Source organism: Melospiza georgiana, chromosome 2 (genome assembly GCF_028018845.1).
Source record: "Melospiza georgiana isolate bMelGeo1 chromosome 2, bMelGeo1.pri, whole genome shotgun sequence".
In the NCBI taxonomy this organism is placed as follows: Eukaryota; Metazoa; Chordata; class Aves; order Passeriformes; family Passerellidae; genus Melospiza; species Melospiza georgiana.
Genome location: NC_080431.1, coordinates 108,343,571 through 108,362,748, shown reverse-complemented (window position 1 = coordinate 108,362,748; position 19,178 = coordinate 108,343,571). Strand labels below are relative to the sequence as shown.

The 19,178-nt window shown below is 34.8% G+C and overlaps 1 protein-coding gene across 3 annotated transcripts in view; it reads right to left on the bottom strand.

Moving 5' to 3' along the window:
- The window catches only part of IL1RAPL1 (interleukin 1 receptor accessory protein like 1), a 670,406-nt gene that overhangs the window by 574,366 nt on the left and 76,862 nt on the right, over positions 1-19,178 (bottom strand). For 2 of the 3 annotated variants that reach the window (XM_058043156.1, XM_058043167.1), the window contains exon 2: positions 10,788-10,893. In XM_058043156.1, coding sequence (XP_057899139.1) covers positions 10,788-10,869 — 82 coding nt within the window. In that variant the 5' untranslated portion in view covers positions 10,870-10,893. Of the gene's footprint in view, positions 1-10,787; positions 10,894-19,178 lie in introns of those variants that run through there. The other variant, XM_058043178.1, reaches the window with a different exon arrangement.

Below are 19,178 nucleotides of genomic sequence, written 5' to 3'. Positions count from 1 at the left end.
CACTGCAATGGTCTGGAATTCCAGTTTCCAGCAAGGAGAAGATCTTCCTGACCTCTAAGGCAAGGCTCTGAAAGGGCCAAAACCCAAGGGGAGAAAGATCTTACAATGACATTTCACAACCAGCCTTCATAACTTAATCAAGCATTGTTTTAGCATGTGAATTGGGAAAAGTGGTGAGGGCCTTTGGCTGGAGCTGCCATGGATACAGATAGACTCTAGGAAAGAAACAGAGCAGACAAAGGAAGGAAGAAGAGGGGCAAAAAAAAGACACAAAGAGCACTAATCTGAGAAGGTGACACTCTGAAAACCAAAGCAGAACTTACTGAAAAGGAATGGGACAGAAAGAAAGAATTCTGAAACTTTTATTTACTATCTAAATCAAATTTCCTTCCTCGATCACAAACCTCCTCCTGATAACAACAGTCATCCAGCATGGTTTTCAGAAAGTCCTTAGCTCTGAATGGATGTTGCAGGCTGCAGACACAATGAAACATGGAAAGGTATTTTTGTACCTTTATACCTTTTTATACCTTATTCTCCTCAGCAGCGGACATGATGAGGAACCTGGAAGAAAAGGGCAGCTTGCATTCGCCCTTCAATGAGATGCAGGGAGAGGAAAAAGGTTTCATAACCTCTGCAGCTGTTCCTACAGTCATGTGAAGCCTGATCCCAGATCCCCAAGGGTCACTTTAATGGGTGCCTTAATGCAATGCTCACTTGGTATGGAGGGGCAGCGTGGCAATTTTATTCACTGGCTCTTCTCAGTGGTGCCAAGCAATAGACAAGAGGCAGAAACTGATGCACAGGGAGTTCTACCCGAACACGAGGAAGAACTTCTTCACTGTGCACTGACTCTGCAGAGAGGTTGTGGAGTCTCCCTCACTGGAGTTACTCAGCAAACTGAATGCAGTCCTGTGCCTTGTGCCCTGGGTTGGCCCTGCTTGAGCAGGGAGGTAGGCCAGATGGCCAGATGTGGTGCCTTCCAACCTTATCCATTCTGTGATCCCTAAGGACTATAATTGAGTGATTTGCCATTTTGTTTCTTCTGCTGGTTTCAAAGCTCAAAGTGATGTACAATTCACCAGAAATCCACTGAGTTTCTCTGAGCTGAAATATTTTACATCTGTTCTAAACATATTCTGAGGATTTTTGAGGAGTTTGATTGTCAAGGGCAGTGATCTTGAAATGCATCTAGAGGAAGTACTTTCTAATCACAGAAACTGTCAATGCCAGAAGCTAAATAACAGCTTAAAAGAGAAAATGGAAACTTGCCAAAAAATTGGATTGTTGGGTGGAAAGGAGGGTATCCAGAAAGGAGGAAATAATGCACTTGAAAAGGTAAAGAATACAAGACTGCATTTAGTTAAAAGCTATAAAATTATCTTGGTAGACTAAAGACTGAGAATTTTATATTTTTATTTATATTTTTATAAATATACCGTTCTCATGGAAGCTAACAGTTTCCTGAAATGAGTTATGCCTTCAGAGCAAGGAGATGAAATTACAGAAGCACTCACCTCTCAACTAACATAACTGTCTTGTAATTTACCATTGCTGCAGTCTGATAATTCTCCTCATAATTGCAAAAAAAAAATGCTTTGAAAAAAGACCATAACAGCTGAAACAAGTCTGAGCAAGAACGTCTGAAGAATCCAGAACTGCAATCTAAAGGACAACCTCTTCTTTTCATGCTAAGTTAGTTCCCATATGTCTGTGTATCTGTGTATATAGCACTTACAGCACTTTCTCCCTCCAGCCTTCAGGAAGAGCAAGTCAGGAAGTATTTTAATAAGACAGATTTCATCAATTTTAACGTCCTTTAAGTATGACAACAAATTATATTCTAATGGGTAGAATTTATTTTCATGGCTAATATTTTTATATTTTAAAAATTTTCACTAACGAGTACATTTAAATAAAAAAGAGAAATATATCTTATGGTCATTACTTGTCCTTGAGGGTTTTTTGCCTTCTTATTTTCCACAGTCATTATTCTACATAAAATTGACAAGAAAATATTCAAATAAATAAATCTTCTACAACAGTGATTTCTGATCAAAGGTCACTAGCTCTTTTAAATCTTTTAGGCTGTTTACCAACAGATGCCAATCAGTAAAGCAATCCCTAATGGCTCCCCTGGGAACATAGGGACTGGAAGAAAAGAGTCATCTTTCCTAAGCAGCTACTAAAACTCAGTGACCAAACTATGTAAGAATATCTATTACTGTCCTTTTGGCTTCTGATTTTGTTTTGTCTCCTTTCCTATCATTAGTCATTTCTTAATATATATTGCACACTCTAAAACATTGACCCTTTGCCAGAACACAGACAGTCTTTTCACATACTGTGGTATTATTCACAATCTCCCAGGACTCTGAAAAGTACCAGGATGGATCCTAGAAACAACAAAAGGTCATATAACTATTTTTAAAATGCCAGCCATCCTGTTCATAAATGCTCACAGAACAAGTAACAGTTACTGTTTTCAAAGTGTCTCCAAAATAAGTAATGTGTCACAAAGGATTTATGCTTGAGATGCAATCATTCCTTACTGCCCAAATCCTCCAGTGGACAAGATTTATATTTTCTTTCTTTCTTTCTTTCTTTCTTTCTTTCTTTCTTTCTTTCTTTCTTTCTTTCTTTCTTTCTTTCTTTCTTTCTTTCTTTCTTTCTTTCTTTCTTTCTTTCTTTCTTTCTTTCTTTCTTTCTTTCTTTCTTTCTTCCTTTCTTCCTTCCTTCCTTCCTTCCTTCCTTCCTTCCTTCCTTCCTTCCTTCCTTCCTTCCTTCCTTCCTTCCTTCCTTCCTTCCTTCCTTCCTTCCTTCCTTCCTTCCTTCCTTCCTTCCTTCCTTCCTTCCTTCCTTCCTTCCTTCCTTCCTTCCTTCCTTCCTTCCTTCCTTCCTTCCTTCCTTCCTTCCTTCCTTCCTTCCTTCCTTCCTTCCTTCCTTCCTTCCTTCCTTCCTTCCTTCCTTCCTTCCTTCCTTCCTTCCTTCCTTCCTTCCTTTCTTTCATCTTTTTCTTTACAGTATAGTCTCTCTGCCACCCTTTGGTATACAATCCCCAAATTTGCTGTTCATCTGACATATTGAATAGCATCCTTCACTTATAAAAGCAGAGTAGAGACCATTGGAGCCAAACCATCCCCTTGCCCAAGAACAGGTAACTAGCAAAACTTGGTGTTCTTTCTAGCAACACTATTATTCAGCATTTTTCAAATGAAAACTGGACATTGAAAATTACTTCATAGTAATGCAACACATACACATTCTGTAGCTAAATAAATATGTAGTATTGTAAAAGATCATTCTTTTAAAAAAATCTAATGCTTCCCATACACTGTTGGCATAAACAAACAGCAAACAGAAAAGAACCAAAATCTGTCTCAAAATCATATTCTAAAGGAACCCTCTAACTTCCTGAATATGAAATTTACTAAATAAGAAATTTACTAAATAAGTTGATTCATCACTCCTGCTTTCCTCCAGTATCTCTTGATATACAAACAAAAGACAGGATACACAAACAGCAAGTCATGCCTTTTAACCTACCAATAATCAAATGGAGGTTTACCTCCATAAATGAAGAAAGAAGCTGAGGATCAAACCAAAATTGGTGTAAGTGGCTTTGTCAGAATTGCTGCAGGATGGGGATATGGATACTTTTGATGTCTAAATAAGGTGCTAAAGGACATTAGTTGCTCTCCTGACATCCTGGTGCCATGTAGTAATAGCAAGATGCAAAAATTTTCTGAGGGTTATATTAATTACGGAAGGCCTCTCAATTTCCTCCAGAATTATACAGATAGCAGAAGTTCAGGACAAAGAGTGCAAGTGTTGAAGAAGGAGGCAGAGCACTTACACAGTCTCTGCATTTCTAGATCATCTAGGCTTTCCTCCCAGCAGGCACAAGAAATCATTCATCTCAGCTGACCCCATTACTGTATTGCTTTTGAAGGTTTTTATCATTAAAAGAAATGTGCAAGTAGGAAAGCAAGAAACTCCCTCCTCCACTGACATACAACTTGCAGAGTAATTAGAAAAAAATCCAGGAAAGTGGATACACTCAGTTAATTAATTCTTCAACTATGAAGATGAAGTTGTAGCATTAAAAATTAAACAGTGATTCCTACTACACATTTAAATGGGGAGGAATAACCAGCTTTAAATAAAACAGAACAGGTGCAACTAAAACATATTTTATTCTCAGGATGAAAACCTGAAAAATATTAGTGTTAATAAAATCAATGTGGAATTAATTAATAGATCACAATATAAGAAAGTTGCTTAAGAATGAAACAAGGATTTCTGTTTATCTCTATTTTAACTGTAAAGATTCACCCTCATCTTTTTGTCTCTTCTACCTCAAAAAGAAAAATATTTCACAGTTTTCCCCATTGAGCCCCACAGCTACAACCATAAACTAGGTTGCATATTTATATGCCAATTCAAAATGAGTTTTTTGAAACAATCCTCATAAGAAGCAAGGTTCACTTCTTAATCAGGTCATGATGCAAAAATATTTCCATTCCCCGGTGCAATAAGAAAGGTACACACATATTTGCTTAGGACTGATATTCACCATACTTTTTCTTCCTGTCACCAAACAGAGAGATAGAAAAACCGTTTTCATAGTAATAACAGTAGTCTTGATTGTTCCAGTTTAAAAGTCATTGCTCGTGGAAGTTAATCTTGTACATCAAATAGATACAGATTCTAAATATTATTTCAGTTTCTACATAACCACACAACAAGCCACAAGTCTCATCAATTAATAATGGAAAATTAACATTCTGTAACAGAGTGAAAACAACAGCTAGGAGCCATTAATATCAATTGACATAAACTCCTCTGGTTTACGAGAAGCATATCCTTTATTTATATACATATTGCTTTGCTCCAAGCTCACAGTACCTGGAATACAGCAAATATGAATGTTCTGCTCATAAATTGTATAAGAAAAAAGAACAACAGGTATATTAATTTATTTTTGAACCTTCTCATTACTATTCAGTGCGTACCAGATCCAATATGACATCCATCAACTAATTACCTTTTGACAAGAAGCCAAAAGGAAAATACTTACGCAACCAAAACACAAGCAGAATTAAAAACAGAATGGAATTACTGAAAGTGGGATACTAAGAAGAATAGGACTATTTATGTAGTACTACGCAATTAGGACACCAAATCTCACCTGGAAGGGTTACAAAAAATAAATTAAAAGTACAAATACTCAAATACTGGGTACCAGATCTCTGCTAAGGCTTAGCACTTAATTATGTGCAATTTCTCAAAGTGTTTTTATAAGCTGGATTATATATCTATGTTCTATAAAAGAGTGACAGTTCAATTATTAAGCAGAGATGAGTAAAGTCAATTCAAAAACTCTTCCTAGATGCAAAATGTTCTCATACTGTCTTGACTGACTTATATTCATCACTCTTTTTTTAACTACATTGTTGAGTTCTCATTGACATTCCTCATTAGGCGCAAAACCTTGGCTTTGTTGCTGTGGTATTGCACAGATATGTTCCTTTTCCAGTTAAAAAAAAGTCAGAAAACAGCAACTGTCTTTTTATTCAGAGATATTTTTTATACAACTGCTATAATTATCTAAAATATACTTATTATTTCATGAGCAATAAATCCTAAAAAATCATGGATGGCAATAACTTGGAAAAATATAACCTTATATTTCTTAAAGCATAACAACTTGAAATTTTATTATGTATTTCCAGTCTGTTCCTCAGAGTTACACTATTTTTAGGAAAAAAAATCTGGAATAATTTTTCCCTCATTAAAATTAATATTTCGCTCATACAAAAAAAAAATTTCAAACATAGCATCTCGGTGTCAAAGTCTTCACTACCTTATTTTCATAATATTGATCTTTCATCCAAGTATGGCAAGAACCACCCATATTGAGTAATAATAGCTAAGGCAAAAAATACTAGACTTTAAAAAGAGAAGCAATCTACTGCTACACAACAAAATACATATCTAGACTTTAATCTCATCATAATGATGTGAAGGTTCATATGCATATCCCAAAAACCCATCAGTGGAAATATTTTCCTTCCTGTTAAATCATTCTACCGTAGAATAAATTTGATCTAGAAAAGAAATTTTCTATTCACAACAGCAGAACTGAACACAGAATATTAATTAACCCATAATACAGAATAATCTGCAGAAAAGCAGAAAACTAGAGGCAATAATAGCAACTCTCACCTCTTTGATACAAGGCAGCCAGATTGTTATTAAGCCATCTAAGCGTGAAAAAAGAGACTACAATAATACTGTCTGAATAAACTGATCAGCTCATAATTGTTTTACGTAACGAGGTCTCTTTTCATACTTTTTTCCACATTTTCCCTTTTACCACATTTGTGGGTTATGGGTTTTTTTCTAAAAGAAAAAAATCCCAAACCTTTCTTTCTTTTGTCTACTCAGCATCCTTGGAAAAAACCACCAGATGGCAATGCAGTGTTCGAGTATTTCATTTAACATATATCTTATAGAGAAAAAAGTCTATATGCATCAGCATGAGGCTCTCTCTCCTAACCTACTTCCTCTTTGATGAATATTAAATAATTCATAAGCCAAAATTCTGTTCAGCAGAAGTAAGCGATTAAATACCATTCAACCTGTAAAGCAGAGACTTTTAGAAATCTAAGTTCTATGAATGTAAAACCACATGACAAAAAAAAAAGAAAAAAAAAAGAAAAAAAAAAGAATACCAGCAATTTAGTTCAAACTATGAAACTGAATAATTTCAGAAAAAGTCACTGAAAGGAAAACATTTAGAAATGCATTACCATAAAGTTCTCAAAATACTATCAAGGACAGAACTAAATTACACAGAAAGTAAATCTACACACTTAGGCACAGCACAAATTTATTTGTAGTTTGGTTTCATGCTAAGAAACTGGCATTTTCTTCTACATTTTTTAAGTTTAATTCAATTCCTGTAAAACTCAAATCCTGTCAAACTATGTGCTGAATGAATCAAAATATGTAGGCTTTCAGTATTTATTCTTCTTTTGCATCAAACAGATCACTGTGATCAGACAGGAACAGTTTCATGAAGGAAGATGCTTTAAGATATGTAAAGGAGCTGAGAAGTAGTGCAAGAAACAGCTTCCTGTTTAGCAAATCTTTTCTGAGATCTACTACTTGACAAAAGAAACTTCCTCTTTGCAGTTTCTGTTGCAGGCTCCGAAGCCTCTACAGTTAAAGGAGGCTTCACTGAACACCTGAAACGCCCAATTAATAACCATGGTGTCCATGTGGAGTTAGTGGTTGGAGAAGGGAAGCTTACAGCAAAGAATCCTTTCTTTCTTTCTTGAGAAGGCATTGCAACCTGTAGGTGTTGTATGGTCAACTCTACTTGACAGGAAAAGTTAAGGGGTGCTTACAAGTCTTTTGCATACATGGGTTAGGAAGAAGTTTCTTGTATCATCTACATTTAGTAATGCAATTTTTACTACAGCTGCTCACCTATCCATTCTCATGTAACAAGTACAGTCATGATATGCTCTTAATGTAAAAGAAATCCAACACATATTAAAAAGTAACTTGAAACTGTTCAGAACTTATCTATAATAGTAACCGGGAAAAAAAATTCTCTTCTGTCAGATAGAGACAATCATACGAGAGAAAGTGTTGAACAGGTTGAGTTGAAAAGCTGTGACCAAACTAATTTAAAGTATGTCTTTTGTATAATGTAATAAATATCTGATTAACACTGTTCCCTTTATTCCCTATATTATTATATTTATTTGATTTGTAGCACAAAGCGGTGATTCAAAGACTACCTTGAAATAATTTAAGAGTTTTGTATAAGGACTGCTCTCATGATCAGAGATTAAATCTAATGCAGCACGACCAAAGATTTCTTCTGTTGTAAAGTCTTTTTAATCCTCTTCTCAAACAAACAAAACAAAGAATACTATTCTGATTATACTTGTTTCCACATATAGCTAATTGCTTGGTATAACTTCAGTCCTATAAGCCAATAGATGGCCAGAACTGCTATGGATTTTTAGAAAGTGACTTTCTGAAATTCTTGAAAAATCAGAGAAGTTGTTGGAAATGTATCTCCACCAGATTGACAAACTCATTATTTTATTAATCATTATCTTTTTAGCAGAACTGCTAAATAAACATAGAAAACAAGTCAAGTACTCTGACCATATTGACATATTTTCAAGGACAGATCTCTTTTTTATATTAAATACTGAAAATATAAAATAAACATAAAATAAACCATATTATATATTTAATAAATATTTTAAATATCTAATATAAATGAAAATATATACATTAAAAAAATAAATAAATAAAGAACACAAGTTCTGTGTTTTTAGGTTTGGACATCAGAAACAGGTTCAACAAAAGTGAATTAGAAGGAATAAATCCCAATTAAAACAATTATTTAGCATAGCGATGTCAACTTTTTAACTTTATTGCATTCCTGTAATTTATGACAGAGAAGGAAGTAAATTAAAGCAGTACATCTCAAAAGGTGGATACTGCAACTCCATATTTATAACAACTCATAAGTACAAAATATTACTTTTTAATTTTTTTTCTTTGCTTTCATTGTGACATTTCAAGAACAAAATGCACTCACAAGTGGAACTGACTGAAGAGATTTAAACCATGCCCTCACCACACTCTGCCTCTGGCTAACATTTTCACATAAAACTCAAGTTCTACTTTCCAAGTCACTATTTTTTCCTACTCACAATTATGAATTGCACTAATATTAGGAAACCATTTATATTTTCACAGTACACGTAAGTCAATCTTATTTCGTTAAAACTCCTGTTAAATAAAGTTTTCATTGTAGAAACACTTCAGCATTGCAAAAATAGCCCTCCTGAGCACCCAAGGTATGTAAAAACTAAACCAAGCCAAACCAAATCAAACAAACAACAACAAAAGCAAACCAAGAACCATCACACACTACTACATTCCACCTAGCACCAAAGAAGTTCTTCAAATCTTAAATCACAAAGCAGCATGGCCAAAGGCAGAAGGATCTGAGGTTTCAGTAAATCAGAGATTTTTTGCCTTTGCACACACATTATGACAAACTGCTCCCTTGTTGATACGTCTAATTGAAGCTTTACACAGGAGAAGCATGCAAAAATCTCAAGACCCCATGTTACAGTAAGATATGATAGAAAGATTTCCATTATACTTTTTCCTTTTTCTTACAGCATCAGCATGAGAACAAATTCTATATATTTGAAAAAATTTGATTTTTTTTTTTTTTTTTTTTTTTTTTTTTTTTTTTGCTGGACAGTAATTATATTACTTTCCCAAAAATAAATTTCATTGTATATTTACCATTTTTTCCTTGCGTTGGTTAATCAGATGAAGAGGATACAGGTAAAAAGTTATGAAATAAAATGCAAAGACAACCAAATTTATCATCGTCACTTTCACGTAACGGGTGATAGCTGGACTTCTTTTAGTTCCTTAAGAATGGATGTCTTTGTAAAATTTACTTTAAGATCAATAATGTTTTTACGATATTTGAATTAAGGGGACTTGACTTCAAGCTGAAAAGTATAAAATCCTAATCAAACACGACAATCTTAGCCAGACATATTCAAAGGATATCTACATTATCTATCAAGGCTACAACAGCTTATAAACACTTCAACTTATTGACAGATCCTTTGCTCTGCACACAGTGTGTATTTCAGTTTTCCTGAGTTTAAATAACCCCAAACATACTTTATTCTCAAGTTTTCATTAAGGAATACCTTACTTTGTAGTAGTACTACATGTTTGCCTTTCCTATGTCAATATTTCCAGCTACTAAAATATTGGAGACATAATCTATTTCATTCTGCTGTTACAAATATAATCCATTGAAAAGGCAAGGTATAATTTAAGATGTTGCCAAAAATGTATAAAGAGCTGTGTTCTCCCCAAGCACCAGTTTACAACTACTACCAACCAGAAGACAAAAATAAATCAGAGACAGACTTCTGGAAAAGCACAACAAAAGCTACCCAAAACACTCCAATGCCAACAGGAAACTTACAACTAACAACAAACCCAATTAACTAATTCAATCAACATGGGATTAAGACTTTCATTAATCCACCAACAAGGAATTAAGGCTTTCATTAAGGATTTCATTTTCTTTAGTGCAGTATAACAAGATAGGTTGCAGAAGTAGAATTCTATATTTTCATTACCCAGTGAAAAGCCAAATAGAGTAAAATTAGAATTTCAGGGTGACAGAGGAAAAAATTAATCCAAAACTACCCAACTCCTGAATACCGACTATTTCTCTTTGCTGAATTAGACTTTTCAACCACGTATTAGGTATCCCTTTCAAAACCACATTTTGCAGTTCACTTTTCATGGTTATTAAATTTAATGTGTTTTGTCTATTTGTTGTTGTTAAATCCAAATTCTATGATCTTAGTTTTCCAAAGTATATAGTAAAACAGATAAATCTGGTAACCCAACAACACTGACTGCAATGTAGTCTTTTAATTAAGTTAAAAAGTTCTAGGAATAACTTTCCTTCAGCAGGTGAAAGGTTCTATTCATTTCACATTACACATCTGATTTTTTTCATTAAGTCCACATAAAACAAAAGTGAAAAAACATATAGAAGCTGCCAACTCTTCTTGCTGCAGAATTTGAAATCCTCTTAACTGTATTCCAAACCATCAAAACAACATCCTGGTGTATGCTTGCAAACATTAAGCGCCTCTTTCCAAGCCACACTGTAACCACAGAGATAAAGATTTACTTACCTGATCCCCTTTTGGTTACAACCTTCAGGCTCTGAGTCAGAGTAGCATACAAGAGAATCAAGTTGGGAATAGGAGCTTTCATCTTCTGTCTTTCCGTGGCTGCTTCCTGGAGTACCAAAAAAAAATAGAAAGAAACACTGGTTGTACACTGGTGCTGAAACAACCTTGAAGTAAATAATCATAATAGTGACATTGTGGAACAGCTAAATACTGTTTTTGTGAGCAATTTAAAGCACTAAAAATGTTTTATTCTTTCTTTTAAAAAGTATGCAAACCAAAATCATTATAAAGCAAACACATGCACACACTACATTTAACCTTGGAACTTCAGCTACAACTTTGTCTACATATTGAAAATCCATGGGGTCCCTGCTAAAACTTTATAACAGACCTCCTGAAACATCTATTTATTTCTGTTTATCATACAACCTTTTCCACCCATCAACATGAAAAAGAAAATAATGCCCTTCTTCATTACTTTTGGTCTCATTTATTAATATCACAAATTGAGCAGAAGATTCACAATAAAATGAACATTTGATTTAAAAAAAAATATGATCATCTTCTTGGGAACAGAGAAAGGGGGGAAATAAGAGAACATCAAAGCATAGACATTTGCAACTTCCTTTTAGGTGAGCAAGTTTCCATGCAAGTTCAAACTAACATATTCACTGCACTAAATCAGAAGTGAATGTTAATTAGAATGGAGATAAGCAGAGCACAGACTGTGCTTTAGCCTTCACCTCCAACACGTGAATACAAGATTTGCATTTCTATTTATTTACTCTGGGTATTAAGTGCTGTGAACTGCTGGTGTAAGCAGGGACTAAACATTTTGTTAATTCCTCATATAAGTGAGAGGAATTAATGTCATCTACTCATGATGATTATCAGTTTTCTTCAGGATAAGTTGATAGGGCTAATATCTTGTATTTCAGTGTGTTGAAAGAGGAAAGGAGGACAAATCTGCCTATTCAAGCTAGACAGCAGCCTATCTATGCTATCTATATTCATTAGAGTAGCTTACACAAAAAAAAATCTTGTCTAATGGGGACGAGAAAGGGCTGGGATCAATGGTTCTTTAATATTATAACTAAGACCCAGACTAAACCAATGTGGTTTTGATATTCACCTCCATTAATCATAGCACTGGACAGCAACTGAAAAAAATTCTCAGAAGGGGCCACATAGTACAAGTTTTGATTTCTAAAGAGACTGTGAATCTTTTGCACTTCCATTGATAATCAGGTTACTGAGTACCCAAGACATTTTTTGAAAACAGTATCTTAAAATATCTTCATCTTAGAAGAGAACAGGTTAGAAATAAGAAATATCAGGGGTATAAAAAAGGACATTATGGGAAGAATTGCTTAAAAAATTATGACTTTATATATAATTCATATTAAAGCTTTACATGTCATGACATTTCAAAACTAAGCACAAATCTACTACATTCATTACTATGTATTAAATAAAGATGAGGAAGTGAGATAATATATTTTGACAAGTTTGTATATCTTATTTTTTACAACAATACTTGTACTCAGACAAATACACAAATGTTTGTTCTTTCATGGTCTTTAACGAGCTTCAGCATTCTAGAATAATGAAAGACTCACCTACATTCACACGCTACTTCAGAAAATTTAGGCAAATTAGAAATTAAATGTGAAATATGGGATTGCTAGGAGGTAAAGTATGTGTAATACTAACATTTTTAGTTAACTTCAAAATTTAACAAAGTAGCATGACCACTGGCAGTTATAAATAACAGAGATCTTCAGAAATTTAGAAGCTAGCAATAAAGGTTAATTTTCCAGGAGCACAGTGAGTAGATACCAAAATGTGTTATGCCACATTTTACTGCAGACCTTAGTCAAGCTTTCTGAAATCAAAATCTCATTTCTCAGTCACTGCACTAACTGATGCCGCAGGAAATCCTGAAGCTGATATCTTCAGCCTCCAGGGAACTAGCAAGAGTCAGCTCCTTGCTCTGTGTGAGCCTAATAAATATTGCCCAAAGATCCACAGGATCTTACTACGCAATTACAAATCCAGTAAATAGGTTCTGACTGTGAAAGCATATCCAAAGACATCCTTTTTGACCACACATCAAAAGATAATATTGCTGATCACTGTGAATAAATGCAAATATATACATATATTTGCATATGTATGTGTATGCATGCATTTATTTGTATTTATAGATCTTTGTGTAGGGAAGCCATGGAGCGGCTATAAAGATTGATGCTATCAAAGCAAGTCTCAGTAAATACAATAATACCAATAAGAAACTGTTCAGTAAGTGAAAATCTTTTCTTGGTCCATGCATATATCACTAATATAGGTTGTCAAGCCAATAAGGGGAATATTATTATAATAATACAGCAGGAATTGCATTTTAAACATATCACCATGGAAGACATTCTCATGTGCACTTATTCTCAGAGATTCAGGTCTGACTTAAAGGCATAAGCTAAACTGGCTGCTGCCTACATGACTTGTGATAAATCCCTAGAAAGTAAAGTCTGCTGCTGTCTTTGGAAATACCAGAAAGAACTTACTGCCAAAGGGAAAAAAAAGGGAGGGATGACTCCCAACAGCAGCCACTGCCTCCTTACAGCAATATAAGCAACACATCAGATCTTGCATAGGCTCTCCCCGGAGCCTTCCAACCCTTCTCTTCTGTTTACACTCCCTTTCGTGAAGGAGGAGAACTATTTCTGGTCCTCTCTACATTTTAAAAACCAAATGCTCAACCAAAGAAAATGCAAAGAAGTAAAGATCAGTTTGCTGGAGCTGGTGCCTCACAGCTCTGGAAGTTGTCTGAGCGGCTGGGAAATGTGCCTCAGGTTATTCAGATGAGTGATTCAAAACAGATATTTAACATCTCTTGTCCCTTGTTCCGGGTGAATGCCTCAGAAATTGACTATTCTAGAAAATGTCACCCTTGTGAAATTGGTTGTGAAAACAAAATCAGCAAGTCAGAAGAAAATATAAATGGAACATCCCAAGGGGAATCTCACAACAAGTCAACAAAGCCAACAGGAAATGCCTTCACTCCTGCAATGAGTATGCCCGAGGCCTAGACACTAACATATTCAGGTAGCTTTTAAAAAAGAAAACAAAATAAAAGGCATAATTCTGAAAAGTCAAATTCTTAACACTAAGTGGAGTGTGATATCTCATGCATTGGAAATAGCCTTCTTTCAGCAAGGAATTTTTTAAGAAAGAGACTATTTTACTAGTTGCTTAGCTGGAATTTATTTCTTTTTTTTAAAAAATCATTAAGAAATTCTGATTTTAACAAGCAGAACAAGTCTGCTGTTTCTTTAAGCAATAGTGAGACAGTTTACATATACATGCACAAAACTAATTTTTATGGTTGTTCTTTTTTCTGATTTTCAGTTACTTCCACTAAAAAGCCAAGACAATGTATGGTAGTTATAAACTTAATTGCTGTTTTTTAAGCTGAATCTATTTTAACATGTTTTACATACCCTTTGAGTATAAGACTGCTACACTCCAAGGGTGAATAGTAGACTAAGAAAGTCTTTTAGAACCAGGGACTTTTGGCTGCCTTTTCTTTATACAATACCATAGATGAAATGTTTTTTCATCTTTAAGCAGTATTTACAACTTCAGATTTTCAGTAGGGGGTTGTATTCTTGTGTGAACCAAAGCACTGAAAAAATGTTAAATATTTCTGCAGAAATATATTGCACACAAATTTTAGCTGGGCATATGAATAACTTTTTTAAAAAAATTCTTTTCTGTAGAAGGTGTCACTGCTTGACACAAGAATGCCATAGCACAGCATTTGCATCCGAAAGTATCTAATTTTCCAGTTGAGACAGAAATAGAAATATAGCTGTATATCAAGACTAACATTCTTTGGGGAAATGCCAAGAATGCTTTTTCTCTTCAATTGTCATAAATACTCACTGTGAGGAAAATGCATACACATAGACACATCCTTCCCAAAACAGCTCAGCAGACATTAAATTAACTATAGTAAGGCAGTTCCTGATAAGGCAGGAAAGTAGAAAAATTTTATTTCCTTACTGTACTTACTATGGGCCTTTCCCACCACTTGAATCAAATTTAACTGAAGAAAGAAATTGTCGGGCTCAGTCCCTTAGAATAACTTTAAGGGGATGATTCTCAGTTAGCCTATAACTGCTAGCTGATGTTTGTTGACTAATTAGTTGAAAATAATTTTTCTTCCCATACTGCTATTCTAACTTTGAAGAATGTTTTTTTATACATGTTAAAGACTGCTGCATTATCTTTCTCCATCATATGCCCTTCAAAGAAAAAGAAAAAAGCAAAAGATTATTGCAACATCCTCTGATATCTTCAAGATATTTCATGACTGATCAGCAGTAATGACAAAAATGCCTGCTCAGTAATATTCTCTTTTTATGTGGTAGTTCTTTACAAACACCTGAAAAGAATGATATTAGATCTCACAAGGTGTAAAGGACAGCTTGATATGTCCAGAACACAATTCAAACATCTTGGGGACGAAAAGAAAAGCTTTAAATTCCTAAAATGCAAGGAAAAACTAAAATGAGAATCAATGTGATTTTATAAACGTGTCAATTCATTGTCATGAGCTGACCTAAAACAGTAAGACAACCCTAGCAATTCTTAAAATGGTAGCTAAAAAAAAATATACCTGTTTCAAATACAAAACTCCATAAAATTAGTCCTTTCCAGAGCCCCAATGAACAAAAGGATTTAGCAATCAAATTATGAAGAACTCATGAAAAACCAGTCAAAAGCAACAGGAAGCAAATAACTACTGTATTTGCTTTCCAAATCATCCCTGTTCGTCCATGCTAAGCAGCATTCCTAAGTTCAAGCATGTTGTGGTAGATGACAAAAAAAAAAAAAAAAAAAAAAAAAAAAAAAAAAAAAAAAAAAAAGAAAAAGAAAGAAGAAGTTTAAGCAAGGAGAAAGGGTTGAAGGAATTGTGACAGTATTTTAAACTGACACAAGTAAAAGCCAATATGCCACCTGTCCTGCAGGGCACATTGTGAACAGAAACTCAATGGAGCCTTTGGAGAGGTTTCCAACCAACAGCGTTATGACTTTCCCTATTAAACCTGGTAGTCTTTATTGTCTTCCTTTAAAGATACTTTTTATTGACTCCATCCATCATACAAGGTATGGTAAACTAGGCAATCTATCTGGAGAAATTTAGGATTATTCCATGTATCTCTGTATATGAAAATATAATCTACTTTTCCCAAAAGTTTCCATTAAGAAACATGCATCACTTAAATAAATAAAAGAATTTAAAATTATTCTACAATGAAAAAGAATCCTGATATGGACTGAATATTTATTTTCTTAGCCTTATGGAAAAAAGTAATGTCAACAATAGTATTTGAACAGAACATGGACTAGCAAACATTCATCTTTTGCATACTGTTTAGATTGCTTAACGTGTTCCTAAATATTTCACTAAGTTCTTTTTTCTGTACTATGTAATGAAAAAGATTTCTGGATTGTGCTTTTTCCATTATGAGACAAATAAATTGTAGCAGATTGCAGATACCTGAAATTTAACATGTCATTTGCTTGAGGAACTTCTTCTGAAGAAACAGTTGGACATCTTGTCCTTCTGAACCACAGACTGAAATAGTCACATAGCTGAAAACTATACAATACATATTTTGGGGAACCGCAGGGGCTAAGAAGAGGAAGCACAGATTCAGCAAAGACATTCAAAAGAGAGATGATGGTCTCTTTCCAATGGTCTCATAGGATGGGACCCTGTGGGATCCAGGTCAGCAGGGCACCCTTGAGAGTCCCAGATAATTCACCAAGGTGGCTCAGTCAGTCAGAAGTACTGATGCAAACAGAGCAAGAAAGAAAATCCTTGGATAGTGATGCAGTGAGTAATTTACTATCAGGGTAAGGGAACAAAGGATGGAGAGAAGTCTCTGTTCATTTCTAGGAGCCTTAACTTGAGATAAAAAAGACATCAGTCTAAGTTTAAAACAATCTTGGATTGTTATTAGAAGTAGGTAATAGTTCACAACTCATGATCATAAAGAAATAAGAATCTGAAACTAAGGAAAGGTTTTTTTCAACAAAAAATATAACCAAACTAGACTAACATACTTGATGTTTCCAACATATCTAGTAGGATATATAAGAAATGTGTTCTCATGATGCAAATTAGGTCAATGGATCAATGAAAAGTCTGAAACCACAATTTCTTTTTCTGGACAGCAAAGAAAAAACATTACAACAACCTGGCAGCAACCTGACAGGCAATAATCAAAAAGTTTAGCTCAACAGCAATGTTTAAACAAAGATACTTGGAAGATGATTGCTGTGTTACATAACTTCTAAAGAGAGATGTAGAAGATAATAAACAAAAGAGCTATCCCTTTTTATAGTCTTAAATACATAAAGTCAGATAAAGATGAAAAATTCAAAGATATCCATGTGATTTTGAAATGCTGCCCTTCCAAATAAAGAAAAAGGCCTTCCTTTCAAATCTGTGTGCATTGGTGACCATCACTCAACTTATGGCATCATTTTGGGATGCAAGATATCTAACACCACTTATCTGCTCTTGCGTTGGTTCCTTGACCACTCTGTATCTTCACCTTTTGAGGGTTAGTGGCCTTGTTCTTGTATAGAGATGAAATTCCACCTCTGCCTAAACTGACAAGGTTTCAATACTGCAAGTAAAATTTTGTTGGATAATTATGTTTGTGTTTTCAGGCACCTAAATGAGCTCCTGAAATATTTACAGTAGCAGTAGAATAACAGAAACATAAAATCACACAATGGTTTGAGTTGGAAGGGACCTTAAACTTGCTGACATGTCCATGTCACCGATGAAGATGTTAAACAATGTTGGTCCCAGTACCACCCCCCCAAGGAATGACACCTGTCACTGGTCCCCACTTGGACATCAAGCCACTGACCACAGCTCTTTCAGTGAGACCATGCAGACAATTCTTTATCCACTGACTGACCCACCCATCAAATTAATATCTCTCCACTTTACAGACAAGGACATCATGTGTCAAATGCTTTGCACAGCTCCAGGTAGAGGACATCAACTGCTCTTCCCCCATCCAACACCTCTGTAAACCTGACACAGAAGACTCTCAAATTTGTTAGGCACGATTTGCCCTTAGTGAAGCCATGTTGGCTGTCAGCAATCACCTCCTTATTTTCCATGTGCCTTAGCACAGACTCCAGGTGGATCTGCTCCATGATCTTGCCAGGCACCACGGTAAGAATGACCACCCTATAGTTTCTGAGGCCTTCTCTATTTCCCTTTTTAAAAATTGAGGCTATATTACCCCTTTTCCAATCTAAGTGTATTCACCCTATGGGTTTGTGGAATTTAAACTCCTTTTTATGGCAAGTTCTCAAAGACTAGCCATTTGCAGCAAAATCATGGCAGAACAGCTGGATTCTCTAGTTTCCTATGTAAGTAGTTTTCTTGCATTTTCTAATTTATTAATAGTAGCAGTTATATAACAACATAATATGTTTGAAAAATAAATCTGCAAGATGTAACTTAAATTAACTCTAATTTTGAGCTTATGTTATGATAAAAGCATTTTTGAAAAAGTTCAGTCTTCAAAAAATTTTCTCAATAGTTGCTTGATAAAATAAGCAAGTTCTTTTCCAGACAGTAACAGAAGTTTTTAAGCATTTGGCTTATCAATAAACATTAAAAGAATTATTTATTTCCAAGAATTCCCTGAATAGTATTGATGCCTAAAGAGGTTACCTAGAACAGAGGCAAGACAGTGTTAAAGGATTAAAGTGGGTATATTTTAAAAAGGTTTTCAAAGGATAAACCTTGGGCAGTACAAGAGCCTGGCCATGGTTCCGCCCAAGATGGACTCCATGTCACAAGCTTTCATACTTTTGTAAGTTTTGGTCCAGTTACATGTTGGGGTTAATTGTCCAATTACAGCTTCAGGTTATGATGTCTCATCCTTCCAGATTGCTCTCTTCAATTCTCCATTGTTTACAGTTTTTTGGGCTCAAAGCTACAATGGTTTCCTTGGTTTTCAGGCTGGAAAAGGATTGTTTTGTCTGACTAAACTGTGAAGAGAACTTACTAAACTTTATATGAAGCTCCGGGTTGCACACTAATGCAGTACAGAATCTAGAAAATATGAAAGCTACAACTTAAGGCATCAGTATCTACCAGTATCCATCTGAGTTACTAATGAGAAAGATATTATCCCTCAAGATGAAGGACAGAAGGATGTGGAGGATGAAGCTCCACTGTGGATATTCTGACAGAATGTTTATATACAAAATAATAACCCCCCACCCTTACCATCACTCAGGTTATCAGTTTACATCACACCAACATCAATGGTTTTCCACAGCTGA